Raw genomic sequence first — 19,740 nt, forward strand, 5'->3', positions numbered from 1 at the left:
GGCTCACTGGCCAAACACATTGGAGGCCTCAAAAACTTTTATAACCAAACCAAAAACCAAACCTAAAGCATTTCAACTCTTGTAAACCAGACCCTGGTTCCTGCATAAGTGATCATTTCTTTTTTCGGAAATCCCATAAAAAGTGATGGATTTATTTGGTGATGCAAGACAATTTACTGGGGAAAGGGTGGCAACAACAGCAGTGGTGCAGAGAAACAGCAGAAAAATAATTCTTTAAAAAAACAGTAAAAATATTTTTAATTGCTGAGAGTAGAGCTCTACCAAGCCACAAATTTGTATTACATACAGCCTATTAAAGTACAACAGACATAAATGAAAATCTATGAGTTAGACAAACCAAAAAAACAATCCTCTAAAACATTGTTTTGTTTATTATTGGATTAACACACTAAAACTGAACCAATGAAAGCAGATTTTTTAATTTAAAGCATAAACCAACCAAAGTTTTGGTTTCTGGTGGCTATCAGAATGAGTTGTAAACTCAAACATAAAATTACCTTATTGCTGTATAAAAATGAGCTACACTCTCTGTCAATTCAATTCAATTCAATTCAATTTAGTTTTATTTCTAAGGTTTTGTACATCAGGAAACAATAAAAAATTATCTGGGCCTTACTAAGTGTTAAAATTAGGTAAATACACGCTGAGACGAACAACAATACTTGATATGTTACTCTGTGCGAAACACAGATGCAGTGTATAAAAAATTAAGTACGCCTCATGATTAACCAGCTTGTAGATCCACATTTAGCAGCAATAACTTGAAGTCAATTTTGGCCCTCCCTTCTTTACAATGTTGTTTCAGTTTAATTGAGGTTTGCAGACATTTGTTTATGCACAGCTCTCTTGCAGTCCTGCCGGTCTGGAATTTGACTGGGCCATTGCCTCACCTTTTCTTTTTCAGCCATTCTGTTGTAGATTTGCTGCTGTGCTTGGGAGCATTGTCATGTTGCATGACCCAGTTTCGGTTAAAGTTTAGCTGTCAAACAGATGGCCTCACATTTGACTCTAGAATACTCTATGCACTGGTGGACAGAGTAGGAATTAATCTTGGGACCTACTTTATGACAATCATTTTTTAATGAATGTAGCTCCGTTAGTGAGATGGGGGCAAATCAAAAGCAGCCTTATAAATAACAATATATCAGTGGTCGAGTCAAGGACATGAAAAACAGACCACCTAATCTGAACATGCAACAAAAGTGGTCAGTAAGAGCTTTAAAGATGGTAATGAATCTCAGTGCTCCATGACAGACAGAATTCAGCATGTGTAAGCACTGTGAGGACACATGCATATAAATCACATCACCATAATCAAGCACAGACATAAAAGAGAAAAACAAAAGTCTCTTTTTTGGATTTCAGGAAAATCCAGTTGTTATTTCAGTTTTTTCGCCGGTTGCTGAATGTGAGGTGTATGTGCTTAATAGTTGGCACGAGGAGTTTGTGTTGATATGCTGCTTGGTTTCCACCAAATGTGGCTTTTTGCATTTACAGCCAAATATCTCCGTGGTCTCGTCTGTCCAAAGGAAATTGTTCCAGAAGTCTTGTGGTTTGTTTAGATGCAACTTTGCAAATCTAAGCCATACTGCCATACCCTTCAAGAGGCTTTCTCCTGGCAACCCTTCCAAACAAGCCATTCTTGCTCAGTATTTTTCTAATTACACTGTCATGAATTTTAACAGTTAACATGCTAAGTGAGGCCCGTAGCTCTGGGTCTTTTGCAGTTTCTATGAGCACTTTATGGTCTGACATTTCTGTGAATTTGTAGGGACGTCCACTCCTGGGAGAATTGGTAACTATCTTGAATGTTATGATTAATCTTTCTCACTGCTGAATGATGGACTTCAAATTGTTTGGAAATGGCTATAAAAACCTTTCCAGATTAGTGTGCAGCAATAACTGTGCTATAATTCTCTAAGATTATTGCTAATGTCTTTCCTCCTCATCACTGATCTAACACACGTGGTCCCAAAGTTAAAAGAAACCTATAATGCTCCTTTCTAGGTCCATATTTTGATGAGTGTCTTTGCATGAGTCATAGTTCAAAGTAACCTTTATTTATCTCAAATTGGGCCTTGGTACAGCCGTTCACTTCATTCGCTGTCTGAAACAAGCCAATTTAGCACTTCTCCTATCTATGTATCTTATCTATGTATCGATAGATAGATAGATAGATAGATAGATAGATAGATAGATAGATAGATAGATAGATAGATAGATAGATAGATAGATAGATAGATAGATAGATAGATAGATAGATAGATAGATAGATAGATAGATAGATAGATAGATAGATAGATAGATAGATAGATAGATAGATAGATAGATAGATAGATAGATAGATAGATAGATAGATAGATAGATAGATAGATAGATAGATAGATAGATAGATAGATAGATAGATAGATAGATAGATAGATAGATAACCCTAACCCTGATTATGAAGATTCGTAGAGGTGTAACAATTCTGTTTTTTTTCCTGCTAATTTTTTCTTATTTATGTCCTCTGTCGAAATTAAAGACAGTGGTATGAAATAAACAGTGGATTTGGAGAATTGTTATACTCTTACTGAGTAGGATAAATGATAAAAACAGTGTAGATAAGGACATCACGGTTGTTATTATCATAATTCCTCCAACTCATCATAGACTAGGGAAAGAGCCAGAAGCTCGTTGGCCAATTGTTCCGGACTTCCTGCTATAAAGTCCCTAATCAGAGCATTCATTTGTGATACATCTTTATTGTGGGCTGACAGTGACAGAAAATCTGATTCACAGGAAGACACAGAGGAAGAGAAGCTAATGGAAAACTGAGCATATCTGCGGTATCTCTTATTTATCTCGAGAACTTATGGAGCATACAGGTCCAAAGCCATGGCACTAAAGCTCAAATTTAGCTTCTAAACAACAAAACACAATTTATCATTGGGACTGCTCATGTGAAACCTAAAAGTCTACACAGACTCCCTTTAATTCTGGTTTCTTTGTAGACTTGTGAAAGATTCTTCAAAGGATTTCAAAAAGTGGTCACCAGGCCTGAATCAGCATTAATTCAAATCCTCATTTTGAGCACAAACAGTTCCAGCAGTTTACCTTTGTGGCATATATTGAGGGCCAATTGCAAACACGCTGTGATAGATAGGTTTTTCATGTCACCTAAGCAGGGTATGCAAACCAGGCAACACAGTCCACCATATGCATAATGTAAACTTCTGAGAAACACACTTTGAGGTTCCAAAACATGGTATGGCTACAGCGTTTACACAAGCTACACAAAAGGATGATGGCAAGGGTCTTGACGTCACATTTAATTCCGCAACTAAACACTTTATGGCCATGGGAAAACAGAAACAAAGGTCTGTAGAGTCACATAACTACAATGACAACACTCATGAGCCTCGTTACAGGTCTCAGAGTGCAAAGACAAATGTATGTTTACAGGTTTATGGCTTCAGCATATAAACAAGGCCAACCCGACCCCGGCACGGTCACTGTTAATATGCCATGTTGTGCTGTTGTTTGGTTGGTCTCCCATTACATCGTAGTCACAAATTGAAACGAAACGACATTCTTACATGCAACCCATGAACAGTCAGTTCACAAAGCATGTCAAATCCTTGCTTGCAAAGTGAAACTGAGTTGTAGTCAGGACTAATAGGTTTGGAGGTTCTGCTGCTTGAAGTTCTAAGAAATTATCATAAAGTACATCCAGTAAACTCCAGAATACAGTGGTTTTTCATATTAATCATTTGTTTTGTCTTTTACTGTGTTTCCTTTCTGGCTTCAGTCTATGCGCTAAGTTAGCCAGCTGCTGGCTCCAGCAACATATTTACTGGAAAAAAATGTGGAATCAATTCTCTTTAATTTAAAGCACAAGGGGGAAAAATAAAATAAACCCATTTCCCAAAATATCAAACATTTCCTTAAAAGCTCATTTTAAATGAATTTCTCTTCAGAGTCTATGTAGAGAGACACGTAGACTCACCGGCCACTTTGTTAGGTACACCTACTCAACTGCTCTTTAACACCAATATGTAATCAGCCAGTCACACAGTAGCAACTTAGTGCATTTAGGCTTGTAGACATTTACACCCAGCATCAGAATGGGGAAGTAAAGTGATTTCAGTAGTTGTGAACATGCATAGTTGTTGATGCCAGACATGCTGGTGTGTTTCAGAAACTGTTTATCTGTTAGACATTTGCAGCAGAACTGTCTCTAGGATTTACGGAGGTCAAAGTAAGAGAGCATATCTAGTAAGTGGTAGCTTTCTATCTTCTTAATGTCAGAGGCAGAGATGCTCATACTGTTTGGAGCTGACAGGATGGCAACAGTAACTCAAATAATTACTCATTACAACCAAAGTATGCAGAAAAGCATCTTTGAACGCACAAACCATCAGAGCACTGAAGTAGATCGGCTGCAGCAGCAGAAGACCACACTGAGTGGCACTTCTATCAGCTGAGAAGAGGAAACTTAGATTACAAATCACATGGACTTACCAAAACTGGACAACAGAAGATCGAGAAAAGATCGTCTGCTTTGATAAGTCTCGATTTTGGTTCCAACATGAAAAAATGGAAGGGTGAAAAATTTGGTGCAGCCATCATGAAATCATCGATCCAGTGTTTGTTGTATCAGCGGTGGTGGTGTAACTGTGTGGGGGATATTTTCTTGGCACACTTTGAGCCACTCAGTGCCAACTGAGCATCATTTAAATGCCACAGACTACCTGACTATTGTTGCTGACCATATCCATCCATTTATGTCCACACTCTACTCATCTGCCCAAGACTGCAGGTTACTGAGACATGTTCCGAAGCTCAAATGATTGCTGCTCAAATGGCCTCAGTGGTAACCAGGTCTCAATAGAGCACCTTTAGGATGTGGTTGAATGTGAAATTTGTATGTTGGACACGTAGCCAACAAATCTGCAGGAACTCTGTGATACTATTATGGTTTAAAAGCCAACAGAGGGTTTGACACCTCGAAAGGTGTAACTAACAAAGCCTCTGGTGAGTGTACAATTTGCCACATAGAACGTGGTGTGTTTGGTAAGCTTGATATAGAATACCTTTATCTAGGGCTGAATATATGGTGTATAATGCAAAAAAAACCCCACAGAAAATTAAGACATTGCATTGATAAATATTCTATTCAAAATAGGCAATAAGTGTTTTGTTATTCTTTTTAGTGAAAAAGTAATAAATAAAAATTTAAAAAGTAATTATTTCATGAGACTATAGTAAAACAAAATAATAGTGTTCTGATGAGACAAAGAATATATTTGATAAACAGGGGAACTAGGCAAAGTCTGCCATTTTTTGCTTAAAGGAAACAATTAGCTGATTAGCAAAATATATTAATTAAACAATTCTTTTAGTTTTGCAGTTAAAAGTTTTTAATTAATTCTCTTTCAATCCTCAAAGTTATGTGTGAATAAAAAAATGCGAGTGCTGAATTCCTAAAGTTTATAGACATAGATTAGAGTAGTGCAGCAGTGACATGAATACTTATGAGATCTTTGACCTTGTGAGTTTGGACGCACTGAGGAAGAGAGAGAAAATAGTGAATCACAGCAATAAGAATTCATAATGAGACAGAGAGAAAAATAAAGGACCTTCAAAGCCCCGGTGATATTTATCGCACATCCATAAGTAGGTATATCCAGACACAAACAGAGCAGAACATCCAGAGACATCACAAGCAAGTGCGCCTAGACAGTAAACAAAATCTGCCTCCAGGGCCTCTGAATGTGGGCTAAACAGATACAAAACAGAGTGCGACAGTGTCTTGAAAGTGAGCATAAACAATTGTGAATGAATCATTTCATGCACTCAGTAGACTCAATAGAAGTCGGTCAAGCTGGTTGCACCAGGTTAAATGATAGTGAAAAAGCACTTGTGCTTGAAGCACTGAATATTTAGATGTTTTTGATTAATGACAGTAAATGTAAAAAAAAAAAAAAAAAAAGATACCAGCCCAGGCTTGCCTTCGTCTCTACTGGCATGGTTTCATTCGAAAGATATCTCCAGTGCATGTGTGTGGTGTCTCTGTACTACGACTCACACGGTTTCAGACTACGTGCACACCCACTCAGAGACACACACAAAAATCCTTAGAGGGAAACATGCACATGCACAAAACAGACTTTTAATTCTTTCTTTATCATATCTATTCATCGTACAAGTTCCACAGCGCATGATAACGAGAAAAAAGGAGGAAAAAAACAAACCAAGCATGGAGGAATATGTGCCTTTTGAAGTTGTCTTTCTTCTTGGAATTGGGTTTGGCGTAACGTGGCTACTTAAGCAGATCATTAAGTGTAATGGTTGGCGAGGATTGCAAAGCTTTATCTCTAATGGCAAGAACAAAGTTCTTGATGATCTGGGGGATTCTGGAGCTGGATTTGATGGGAATTCCCATGCCTGCTGGAACAGTTTACTTTGAAACATTTTGATCTGTGCTAACAGACAGGTGCTATCATAAATCTATAGTCAGGGAATTACTGACTCAGCTTTACATACTGGGACTTGGGCATATAGGGATAAAGTTATCCTTTGACAGATTACTGTATATCTAGAGCTTGGAGGTTCTGCCCCGGACTGACGCCAGTATTTTAATGCCTGCCAGTGACACGTGACAATAAATCAAAGATTTAGAAATATAAATGGGCAAAAAAAGAAACCTGGAATGAATATATACTGTGAAAAGCATAGCATGCAGAATATCCATCTCACAAACCATCAGATCATCTGACTCAGCTTGAAAAGGAACCCAAACATGTGGCAGAGTCATGAAGAATGATCCCAGGTACAAGAAAAGCAACGAGTCCAGCAGCCATTTGTATATTTGATGTCATCTGGAGTGTGCCTATGCTTAGAAAAGATTGATAAAGTATAGTATTGTACAAATCCTCATTTAAACTCATAAACTAATATTCTTTTACAACTAACAACCTAAACCTACAAACCTGATGTCGTTCTCAGTTTGGTTCTGAGTAGACCACACAACATTAAACCATGTGGCTGTAAGTAGGATCTAATCAACACAGATGGAAAGAAATCACAAAGTGTGCAGGCAGCTTTTCATGCTTGGTGAATAGAGATAGGGAAAGGACTGAAGTTGGTCACAGGACAAACGAATTCATATCTGCAAGGGCTGAACTTATTCATAAACAAACAGGCAGCACAAAGAACAACTGCATCTTTGCACACCATGAAGAAATACCAGGGCGTACATCTTTATTCATGAGAACAATACATCTGAGCATAAAAGTTTATTTTGAAAATGGTTGCTATTTCTTTCAGTAGAGAAATCGGAACGGGATGTTGTTTGAGGATTATGAGCGCCAAAATGATTTCTTAGCAAGAGAATAAGCTTTGATTTTTTTCCCCCTCTGGGCAAATAGAAAGTGAACACCAACAATCTTTATTTATTTTCTCCTCGCACTTTTCTTTTGTTGATGCCTTCCACCGCTTTGCATTTGAATCCCTCAAAAATCAGGAAATCGCTTCCACCCAGCTTTCGTATTTATGAAAACACGTGTTTCCAAGAGCCTGCAATGAATTTATATTTGGTACAAGCTGCGTAGTGCATCTCACTCCCTTGGCAATGTGCCCGTCCACAAGCTTTCCATGGAGGTTTGTCCCCCCCCAGTTTCCACAGATCCCGTTGATTGATTCGCTGTTTAATGGCTTCCTGTGCTGGGCATAGCATACGACAAACATCTGTAAGGGTGGATCGGGCATACTGGTTCTCTTTTGCTCTGCTACGCTCATCTGTGGTGTAGTAAAGTGAGGTATCTGCCTTTACTGTGGCCTGAGAGAATGACGTGCTCCATTATAAAAAGCACTGACTCCACTGAAAAATGAGCCATGGGTCCTAGCGGCCACTGGTTGCTGAGTGGCTCATAGTGCCTCAGGGGATGAAGTTTAGCCTCAGATGTTGATGACAGATGATTTAGGGGGTGGGGGGTTATAGCAGCTGGGCTACGAGTGATAAAGTTATACTGAGTGTTAATGTCCAGAGTAGTTTGAAGACTCATCTCTTTGAGTCGATACAGAAGCTAAGGGTTCAGCTTTGGGCTATTTTAGTCAGCTTCACTATGGATTCCATCTTCTTGGTATTCTAGTAGTCACAGCTCTGATAAGATGGTAAAATTGCTTAAGATCCAAGTAAATTAATGTTGTGGATATTTATTAAGAATCTTTAGACCCACAGCACTGAAGCAAATCACAGGAAATTGGAAAAGAACATCAAGCCAAAACTAAATTAGCTGAAAATAAAACTCAGAGTGTTCAATAACAAAGAAATTAGCTCGTGAGAAGCATTAAATTGGGGATATTTTTATGGAAAAAAAGTACTCTGGTTTTGTAAAATTAAAATATAGTTTTAAGATGGGTTTCTTTTATGCATAAAATGTCTGATATGCATCATGTTTACCCTTTTTTTGTTGCAGTGCTGTAACATTTGCAATTATTCATCTATCCCCCTTACATCACAAACTGCATTTAGTATAAAATCTTTGTCAAATTATCCCTGATAAATCAAGGTTAACAATATGTCAACTTGTAGTCTTGGTCAGACATTTACACTCTTCAAGGGCATAAATCTTTTCAATAGGGTTGACGTCAGCGGTTTTCAAAAGGCCATTATTCCAGGAGTTTATGGTCAGCCTATTTTATATGGGATGATTGTCCTGCTTGAACACCAAATTGTGTCAAAATTTCAACCATCTAGCTCCTGATTTGAGGTGAAGTTGAAGAATTTCGAGGTAATACTCCTTCATTATTTCATATCCTTTGTACAATGTACCACTACCACTGGCAGCAAAACAGCACCAGAGCAAGACAGTTGCTTGACAGCTGGTACACTGTTCTTAGATGTCGAGGCTTCACCTTACTCCTCCAAACATGTATCTTGTCTTTGCGACCAAAAAGCTCAATCTTTGTCTCATCTGACTATAAAACTGTTGCCGAGATGGCATTTGGGCTTCTTTACATGAAGCCTTCATGTGGAAGTAAACATGATTCTCACTGTGCAAACTGAACCAGCCAACTGCCAATTGCCAATGTCTGATATACAAAGATGCTGGGTTCAGCTGTGGCTCACCAATCAGCCTGTTGTGGAGGTGCACAGTAGCCTGTTTTCAGCAACCACCATTTTTGTTTTCAAGTAGAACATTGTGATATCTAATGCAAAATTTTCCATATAATAATATTATTTTCTAATTATAATTAGGAAAAAAAAAATTCTAATGATTTTACATAAACTACTGTCCATAGATGGCCATAGTGATAGTAGCTATACCAAGTGGTAGCAACATCGGGAAGAACGAACATGGAAAGCTCAAGAAATACCAAAGACTAAGAGAAGAGCTGGAGAAGATGTGGAGGTTGAAGGTAACAGTGGTAATCGGAGCACTCAGGGCAGTGACACCCACTGTACAGAACATTATACATTTATATATAGTTATGTGAAAGTATATAGTCATATACTGCAGCGGTCCTCAACCCCCGGGCCATTTGGTACCGGGCCGCGAGAGTTGAGACTCGGGTGTGAAATGTATGGTTTTCAGGGTTTTTATCGGTTTTCAGCGTTATTTTGTTATCGTTTTTTTCGTTAACTCGGTTTTCCTGGGTCTTTTCATGTGTGTTATGAATAAATCTTCTTTTTTTCGGTACCGGTACTAGTTTTATTTTGTTGTATTTATCCGCGACTCCTTAAAGGCCGGTCCATGAAAATATTGTCGGGCACAAACCGGTCCGTGGCGCAAATAAGGTTGGGGACCGCTGATATACTGTATATACTCTTCATGTTGTAAACAAAAAAGGGGATGTTTTTCATGTGGAAAACTGTCCAAAAAAAGACTTCATACAACTGTGTATACTACACCTTCCATAAAACAGCACAAACTGGTTCCAACCAGAATAGCAATAGAAGTGGGAGGCACTGGTGCACAACTGATAAACAAAACTGGGACTTTATTCTCTAGATTTGAGAATCAACTACTTCACAGAGGCCTGAAACTATAGACCCCATTATACAGTTTTGGCATTTACAACATTTCTGATATATTTTTATTATAATTATAATATATTAAATATATTACATAAAAACAAGAATAATTCCTTCAAAATCACGGGCCTTTCCAATTGACCTCAAGCTTTTGTGTGGTTGTGCTACATACAGATGCAAGTAAATTACTGATAGTAAGATGATTTTTAATTAGTCTGTTAATTGCCTGTTGGTTTTAGGATTTTGTCATGTTTGTAAAAAGACAATGTAAAAATATAGTATAACTGCAATATAAAAAGCAAAGCTTTTGTTTTTATCCATCTTAGGATTAGACGACTTTTCCAAAATCTTCTTTTCGACGTAAAGTGTTCACGTTGCCAGTGACAAAACTCTGTGTTTGGGCAAACACCTTAATCCCAAAATCAATCTTTATTTCAACGTACGCCTTAAAATTAGGAGAACATCAGAAGGTGCTGTTCAGCTACGAGGCATTAGAAGTTAAGGGACAAAGCACACCTGCAAAGCTGCAGTTGACATGAAACAAAAAGCACACCCAAAACAAAAGCCTCATCCAAAAGCCACTTCAGAAGTCTTTCCTCATAATCTAGGGATGTAGAGCAGATCTGAGAAATGGGAAAAGTCCCACGTGAAAGCAACAAGCTTGCACAGAGTGCATTAGCATTTACTTGTGTTTGAATATGATTGAACTAATTACGGCGGGTTATTGAGATGTTAAGCGAGTGTAAACACTGAGGGTTAGAACAGGCCCCCACTGAGATGAAAAACCTCTACTACGCAATTAATCAGCATCTGACTCTGCAAACAGGCTTGCTCCATTGCCTCTCTTGTAAGCACTGACTGACACATGAAAGGAGGGAAATTTGCACCCAGTTAGGAGATTATACAGCAAGTGAGTCAAATCCGAGCTGATAGTGCAGAAAGACCCCAGACATCGACACACTGGGAGGTTTACTTGACCTTTGTAAGAGTATCAGGACCTGTTACCAGGTAACAAAGTCGAGGAAGTTGGAACATGTGTACTTATTTATGCTTTTAGGAAACATTAATGTGACTTTATGTGAAAAACGATAGGGTCCTTGAGGGATAGCAGAGCAGTAATAGCCAGGGTTTGCAGGAGCTAGTAATAGATACATCATTGCACCACTGCTATTCGGGAAACAGCGTTCACATGCAGCAAAAACTTCAAAGCCTTCCATGTGCAGAAGGCCAGGTTATTTCAATTAGCCTTCAACAGAAACCCTTCTTCTACCCCAGCTGGACCCCCACCTATCACTCCCAGAGATCAGCCACAGGGGACCCTGTCACTGTGTTTCCTTTTACCCCCCAAGGGCTTTGTTTTGGAAAAGGAGAAGCCAGTCAGGTTCAAAGTGGAGGAGAAGACCGTGGGGTAACATGAGATGACGGTCTGTCCGATGAGGCATGCTGCTGGGGTGAATATGGATGATTCTTTTATTTCTGAGCTCTAAACAGTAGTGTACACATATAAAGGAGAAACAACTAGAAAACCATGGGACAACATTAGATTTATTGATTTTTTATGCGAGTTATAGATACTCGATCATTGTTTTCAAATACAGATATATAATGTAGTTCAAAGATTTCCAGTGGGAGAAGTTCACATTAAAGGATTTGGCATAAAAATAAGCTTCTTTCTTTGCATTATTTTCAGTTTACGGTTAAAATATGGTAAGGTTTTAGTTTAGTTTAAAAGCAACATTTCAAAAACATTAACCACAATTCACAGAGCTTCTTAAAGCATTGAAGGCAAATGTCTTCCGTGTACACAAAGATTCAGAAAGCAAGTGTTGACAGAGTGAAAAAGTTGACCTTTATGTAACATTTGCGGATTTCTCTGGCTCAGTCACTCAGCAAAGCCCTTCGTTTGACTGAAGGCTACGAGCCCACACGTAGGCTGAACAGAGTTCAAAGTTTTTCAACCAAAAACTGGTCAGGTTCACTTCACATTTGACATGAGTCTGAACACATCTGGTCCTATTTTAAACTGAACGGGAGAAGGGAGTGTTGATTGTAATGATGATATGTCCATGTAGTATTTACACAGTTCTCTCTCTCTAGCAAAGATCAGGCGTTCAGTCATGCAAAACTGGGATATAAAAACAATCATGGCATTTTTCCTTTTCTTCAGTTCCCTCAATCGTCACCCCATGCACCATTTACCACAACCTGGAGGTTTTCCAACCTAAACAAGAAGAAAAACATGAGGCCAAACAACAGACTGAAAGCCTAACGCCTGAGGTTTTCTTGATAAAGTCAACAGGTCAAGAGAAGAGCGCCGTCCTATTCTGTAGTGCAACTGTGTGTGTTGGTTTCCAAATGCTCAGCTCTGAACATATTTGTGGCCATTGCTGATATGGTTGATCCATAATTCAAAAGGACTTTGAGAGTTTAGGAAGGCTGCTGTTGGTTCACCATCTGGATTGGTTTGTCTTTCCTTTCTCTGGAAATACAGATAAAAGAGGTAGTCACTGAACAAACTGTTAAAACAAAATTAAACAGTGAGACCTGAAAAGCAACCAACAAACAAGAAAAACACACATTTTCATCCTAAATCCCTTTTGGGTGTGTTGTTATTTCAAAGATGATCATTGTCATCTTTCCAAAGTTACTGTGGGGGGAAAAACATTGCCCTCCAGACTGTTTCTCCTGCAGCTTCATGGGAGTAGTAGAAGTAATAGAGAACACTTGTTTAATCAAAACTAACTGCGAGTAAATTGTGTGGTGACCTTGCAGCAGGGCAAGCATTATTTTCAACTCGGCTCATAATAAAAGCATTTTATTGCTCTTATTGACGGTGTTTTATTAAGCAGCTTTTATAAAACTTGCAAAACAAGGAAATAAATGTTGAAAGGAAACTGTACTATGCCTTCTGTGGTACATAAACTACAGTAGTAAAGCATTAGGTGGTTTTTGACCTTAGGGCTCATTGGGATCATTTGAACTTGATGAAAAGAAGGAAACGTGTACTAAAAAGACTGGATTTGATCCCACAATGACTGGAAGGGCATTACGAAAGAACTGTTTTCTGAAGAACAGAAAGATTAAACCTAGTTTTAAAAACGTGGATGTTGAGTGGATGAGTATTGTTTTAAGGGAGATCTGATAAAATAGTAATCCATCCTTTAAGTCCTATTCACAGATCATCATTCATACTTCGGTAGTTATTCAGGGTTAGATCAGTAAGTTATTCCAGCATCTGCGCTGGCAATATCTGAGCAATTTTTTTGTAATCTAAAAGAACACAAACACTCACCCTTCACTTTGTTAGGTACACGTGATAAACTGCAAATATCTTTTCAGCAGCAACTTAGTGTGTTTAATCATGCAGACCTGCTGAAATTTAAGCCGAGCATCAGAACAATGGAGCTTCCAAAATGACAGAAAGACAACAGCAACTCAAATAACTACTCTTTTCAATCCAAGGATGCAGAAGAGCATCTCTGAATGCACAACATTTGGAACTTTAAAGAAGATGGGCTACAGCAACAGAAGACCACACCGAGTGCCATTGCTGTCAGATAAAGACAGGAAGCTGAGGCTTAACTTTATACAGGCTTACCAAAACTGGAAAATAGAAGATTGGAAAAGTGCATGGTCTGCTGCAACATTCAGACAGTAAAGCTTGTGTGAAAAACATGAAAGCATGGATCCATCTTGCCTTGTATCAATAGTTCACACTAGTAGCAGTAGTTGTGTAGTGGTGTGAGAGACCTTGGCATACATTTCTTGGCATACTTCGGGCCTCTTAAGGCCCAGTATACCTGCTGTGGTTGCACAACGCAGGGGTTACCACAATCCAGGGGTGCAAGACCTTCTAAATTGGGAGCTAGCGACAAGCAGTTTGACATCAACTTTGGTTTATGGTGTGATGTGTGAGGCACTGCACAGCAATTATAATGGGACCCTTAGTACCAGCTGAGCATTGTTTAAATGCCACAGCCTACCCGAGTATTGTTCCTGACTGTGTCCATCCCTTCAGGGACACATTTGTAATGGCTGCTTCCATCATACGTAACATGTCACGAACCAAGCTGAAATAATCTCAAACTGGTTTCTTAAACATGACAGTGAGTTCACTGAACTTAAATGACTTCCACGGTCAACTGACCTCAGTCAAACCTTTGAGATGTGCTGGAGCAAGAGATTTGCATAGCTGACAAATCTGCACCAACTGTGTGATAGTATGATGTCAATTTACAGCAAAATCTCAAATAAATGTTTCCAACTCTTTGTTTAATTATGCCACAGAAAATATGGCAGTCCTGACACAATTCGGTGATGACATATGCTTCTGGATCCAAACTACTCTGCATTTATTGAGGCTGCTGTGTTTTTAACATGTTTTAATGCTTTGTATCTTGTTATATTTAATCTGAACAAGTCCCTAAAAAAGTCAGTGATCACTGTTGGCCTCTCTCGGTTTTTATTACCACTATTCATTTTAAAGCTCAGTCTTTAAAACCTTACGATGTAACTACAGCGCAGCCCATGCAGCAGTATGTTAATGACTAACTTCGTATTGTGGATGGATTATCTCAGTTGTTCTCCTGACTGAAGTTTGGTCCATTTACAGCATCCTGCCATGCGATTCCATTTGTCCCTAACTTTTATCGAGTGGAAAAAAGTTAGCATTCATCCTCCAGCTTCACTGTGCTAATGTGTTTATATTATGCTAACACAGCTGTGTAGCTAGCCACCACGTAGCACATCATTATATACCAGCTAACCCAACTTCAGTAACCCTACAAACGTCACTGCTGTTTAGTTTTGTCTTCATTTATGCCGGCAGTGATAGCATAGCAGAGCTGTACGTCTTAATTTTTCAGAAATCTCTCAGTCAGAACGTGGTATATTATGTTGAGGTGGAAACTAGCGAGCTAACTTCCTGCTAATTTCTAACTCTGTTAAATTGAATAAATTCTGTTTTCATGGATGCCTGGATGTTAAACTTCATTGTTACACCTGGTAGAGCAGCCACACTGATCATTTTATTAAAGGTGAAAGAATTTATACAGTTTGTAACTCTCAGACATGTGGCAGTGTTCGTTTGACTTTGGGACCTGAAGAGGAGTTTGGACCCAGAAACGGCTAATGATGTCAGACTTAAAGGCCAGATAGTAGCAAGGTGCACCTAATGGGATACTGACAGTCATTTTAGATATGTCAACATTTGGATTGTGATTAAAATTTCATGATGAGAAGCAGAGAAGAAACCTCCCAAATTCAGAGCTATTTTTAAGTCATATTTTCAGATGCATAAGTGAGACACCAGAGTTTCCTACCATTTGGTGTTGAGACGGTTTACTTCTCTTTTCTAAATGTGCTTCCCACATCAATCCTTAAATCTATTCTGAACCCTTTTCCACATTCAGACAAACACCCCTCTACCTTTTTGATGTGTCATAAAGCAGAAGTGGAGAAGACATCACAGTACACACACACACAGACACACAAACACAGACTCACATCATATGGTGTAATGACTTTCCTACTACTGTGGTGAGCTGCCAGTCAACCTGTTGAAACCTGCAAAGTAACCCTAGATGTGGAAAGTACCCCTGCAGGTCTAAGACACATGGAACAGAGGCTCAGGAGCTCTGCGAGCTTTGTATACACAAACACACATAGCCTCATGCACACACAGAGCTGTGTAGTTTCACTGCTTCTTTCCTCCAGACACACAACCCAGACATGATCTGAAATACGGTAAGACCCCAGCTACTTCCATCCTGATATGCTTCAGATGTTGAAGAGGAATCGATGTGTCTGCACTTGTCCGTAGGAGACTTTTCATGCATGTGAATGTATAAGGTGTCTCAACACACTTGGGCTACTGTATATGGAAAAACTTTATATTATTAGTAGTATTTGCTATAAAACAAACAATCTGTGTCCTTAAATTAAATGTTTAATTAAACCTAATTTCTATTAGTTTTATAATTTGATTTACTTAAAAGTTTTCTGCGCTTTTTTGAGAATTAGTTGTTTAATAACATATACTTGACTATTTTGACAGTTCCACATGGGTGAGTGCTAAGACCCATAGGACTGTTAATGTTTAACTTCAAATCACTAATTTAATAGTGTGAGCGTGCTGGATATGTGATGTGGTTTTTAATGTTTGTGTGGTAAAGAACAGGGTTATGGCTTGGCTATAACAACAGGCCACCATGGATGAGACTTGTAGTGATTAATTATTTTCAGTGAGAAAACTCTCTACTGATGGATAAATTAAGCCATGGTCAGTTACTTTGGCTCAGTATTTTGTACATCATTTAAAATTCCGCTCTTTTCAATAAAAAGGAATTCTAACCAATCAATTTAAGTTTGCATAATTTTCAAAGCATACTTGTATTTTTTCTAGTGTGTATGCACCTTAGGTCTCCAATTGCAGTATGTGTACCAGCATGCTGTATGTGTGAGATCACCTGACTCACATCTGCAGACCTTTTGACACTCATCATATCTTTTTGCACCTGGCCTCCTATGATCAAGACTTCAAGAAGAGAGGGCAGGTGTGCGCGCTCCCTGCCCTTATGACTTATAAACCTAGTAGTTTCATCAAGTCGCTGCCCCAAGTGATGCTGGAAGCGGGAGGCGGCTCTTGACTCCCAATATCCATCTTTTTTCCCCTCCCTTGCCATAGTTATAGTGGGGGAAAGCCCAAATGAAATCTACGAGGCCATAAAACAGGCCTTTAATTTGCTTGTATATGCCCAGGAGCAAGCACTACTATTAGCCTCTTGTTTCTCTGGACTGCATGATTCTGCAGGGTATATGGGTTTGATCAGATCAGAAAGAAAATTTATGAGTAACGTTTAGGAGGCTGGGACATGCTGAATATCAAATAAGCAGGTGGGATTCATTGCATCTGTATGTCTCTGCTAGCACAGCAAAAAGGTGACTTGGGAGGAAATGAGAGGGAAAGAGGACCTCTAGCTATGTACCAGTTTGCACAAGATGACAAGAACTTCCAACTTCAAACATATAATCTCATCAAAGACTGAGTGAAAGATATATGGGTGGCTATGGCTGGAGGCCTACCAAACAAAAACAAGGCAATAGTTATGTCTTAATTCACAGTGTGCCTGACCTGAGGAGACCTTGGCATTGCTGCTTCACACAGAAAGAGAGACACAGATCAGAGATAACCATAGTTTTTAGACATGCATGCATGTATTCTGTATGTTATCTGCTATTAGTGTAATTTTATCTTACTGATCAGCTGCAGTGTTTTCTCTGCATTATCATCCTGAGAGCCAAGTTTTGCTTTCTGCTGTCAGCTTGTGATTACTTGGATCTGATAAGTATACAAACCAAGCTTTCTCTTAGGACAGAAAGTCAGAATTTCCTTACATGGCTTAACAAATATAAAACACTATAGAGCACAATCAACTACAAGGTGTTGAAAAACCAAAAGCCCCATTTGAGAATGCAGGGTCTCAGGCTCAGGCTATATTAAATTTACTGCAAGTGCAAATTTAAAGTATTCAGTTGGTAAAATACAGTGGACACGATTATTGTGCAACCTTGACAGAAAAAAATAAATTATTATCCTGTGTATTTATGAAACAAGAATGCCGTCTGGTCCCATGATGTGGTGATAAAGGGGACATGCTGCATGCCTGAGAAGTGGCTGTACCTCAGCAGGTAGCACAGGTCATGGTGATTCTATCCACGTCTGCATACTAAATATCCTTTGGCAAAATACTAACCACAAGTTGCTCTCCAACAGATCCATCACAGTATGAATATATACAAATGTTAGGCAGAAAAAGCACAGATAAGAAAGTGGTTGTAAGAATGGGTGTGTGAGGGCAACCGGACGGAGCTTGAAGAGATCACAACAAGGACAGAAGGAAACTAAGGGCTTAAATATACACATGAGGTAATCAGGAAGGTGAACTAAATTAGACTAATGAAACAGGGCAAGCAGAACTTAACTCAGTGCACACAGGATGAGAGACTATCAAAATAAGACAGGAAACCAACAGACAGAGAGACCCAGGCTGTGTCCCAATTCAGGGTCTGCACGCTTGAAGTACGCATTTTAAGTGCGGTTACGTCACCGCCACGCGACGACGGGTGTCCCAATTCGAAGTGTACTTCAAATGCATACTCCAAATGCGCCGTCGATTTCCCCAAATATCAAGCGTGGTCCGGTGCACGCTTCGTGGTCCCATATATCCCACAATTCATAGCGCGGCGGTGGGTGTGGATAATTTTGCCGCAAAATACGGCAGAAGGGAGCGGCCGAAGAGGTTTTTTTTTTCCCCCAAACTTTATTGAAATTATAAAGCGAACAGTCAGTCATTCCAGTTCAGTTTGTACAGTAGACATACAAGGCAAATAAGAGTAACAATATACAGTACAATGAAATAAGAAGGATAAATAAATACATGATAAAAAAAAAGAAAAAGGGGGGGAATGTGACAGACTTCATAACAACTTTGTACTTGAAAGTTGTGACAGCTCATTCGTTAAACATTTCTGAATGAATTTCAATCAATGATAAACCTTTTTTTATTGGAAGTTAATTTAAGAGAGTTTAAGTAAGATTGCCTGGGGCGCCTCTGTCAGTGCGCCCCAGGGTGGCTGTGGCTACAATGTAGCTTGCCATCACCAGTGTGTGAATGGGTGTGTGAATGGGTGGATGACTGGATATGTAAAGCGCTTTGGGGTCCTTAGGGACTAGTAAAGGGCTATATAAAATTCAGGCCATTTAAGTAATATTCAATTTCAATCAAAAACAAATTAAATGATGGGGTTGAGTTTTGAAATGTACATTTATGTATATGGAATTTCCCTAATAAGATGGAGCGGCCGAAGAGTGAACTGTCAAAAGTACTGAATATGACATCACTTATTTATGTGCGAACGTTTAATAATTAAAGTCACAGACAGACAGACAGACAGATAGACCGATAGATTTATTAGGGGTGCAACGATACACAAAATTCACGGTTCGGTTCGATACTTTGGTGTCACGGTTCGATATTTTTTCGATACAAAAAAAATGTTCATGCCTTTTTAATTTGTCATTTATTAAAATTATAAATATATATTTTAACTCAAAAGTACAGTTTTTAAATTTAATGTTGCTGAAACAAAAGTAATTTAAAAAAAATAAATATATCTCTGGGCTCTCAAAGTTTCAAAATCCCTGGTAGCCCTTCGGGCAGGGACTCTTCAGTTTTTGGTAGCCCAAAATAAATTTAAGTAGCCCGAATAAAAACGAGAGCAATTTTTTGATTGATGTTTTGTTTCCTTTACAATATTATACATTAAAGTATAATATTGTAAAGGAAACAAAACATTAATCAAAAAATTGTTGAAAAACAAATTACAACATTGTACAAAAATTACAATCATCAACTCAAATACTTGGTTCTAATTGAACAGAAATTTCTATGAACTTGTAAGAACTGTGTAGGACATGAATCAGTCTGTGTCAGATCCTGAATTTGAAATTTCCACTGAAGTCACGGGTAAGAGACAAGTGGAACCAAGATCTAGGCCATTTGCTTTTTGAAGTTTGCAAAGACTGCTAAATTTTGCCAGTGTTAGTTCACTCTTTGCAACATAGTACGCTGTTCTAAACAGATTTTTCAGGTTTATTTTTAGTATGTTATTTGCAATTGGTGTTTGTTCTGGGAAAG

General features: G+C 38.6%; 1 protein-coding gene across 1 annotated transcript in view; it reads right to left on the reverse strand.

Moving 5' to 3' along the window:
• Positions 1 to 11,593: 11,593 nt before the first annotated feature.
• Positions 11,594 to 19,740, reverse strand: part of susd2 (sushi domain containing 2) — a 33,810-nt gene continuing 25,663 nt past the window's right edge. The window contains exon 14 of the mRNA XM_080895293.1: positions 11,594 to 12,521. Coding sequence (XP_080751419.1) covers positions 12,470 to 12,521 — 52 coding nt within the window. The 3' untranslated portion in view covers positions 11,594 to 12,469. The remainder of the gene's footprint in view (positions 12,522 to 19,740) is intronic.

This window comes from Rhamphochromis sp. 'chilingali' (assembly GCF_963969265.1).
Source record: "Rhamphochromis sp. 'chilingali' genome assembly, chromosome: 10".
Lineage (NCBI taxonomy): Eukaryota > Metazoa > Chordata > Actinopteri > Cichliformes > Cichlidae > Rhamphochromis > Rhamphochromis sp. 'chilingali'.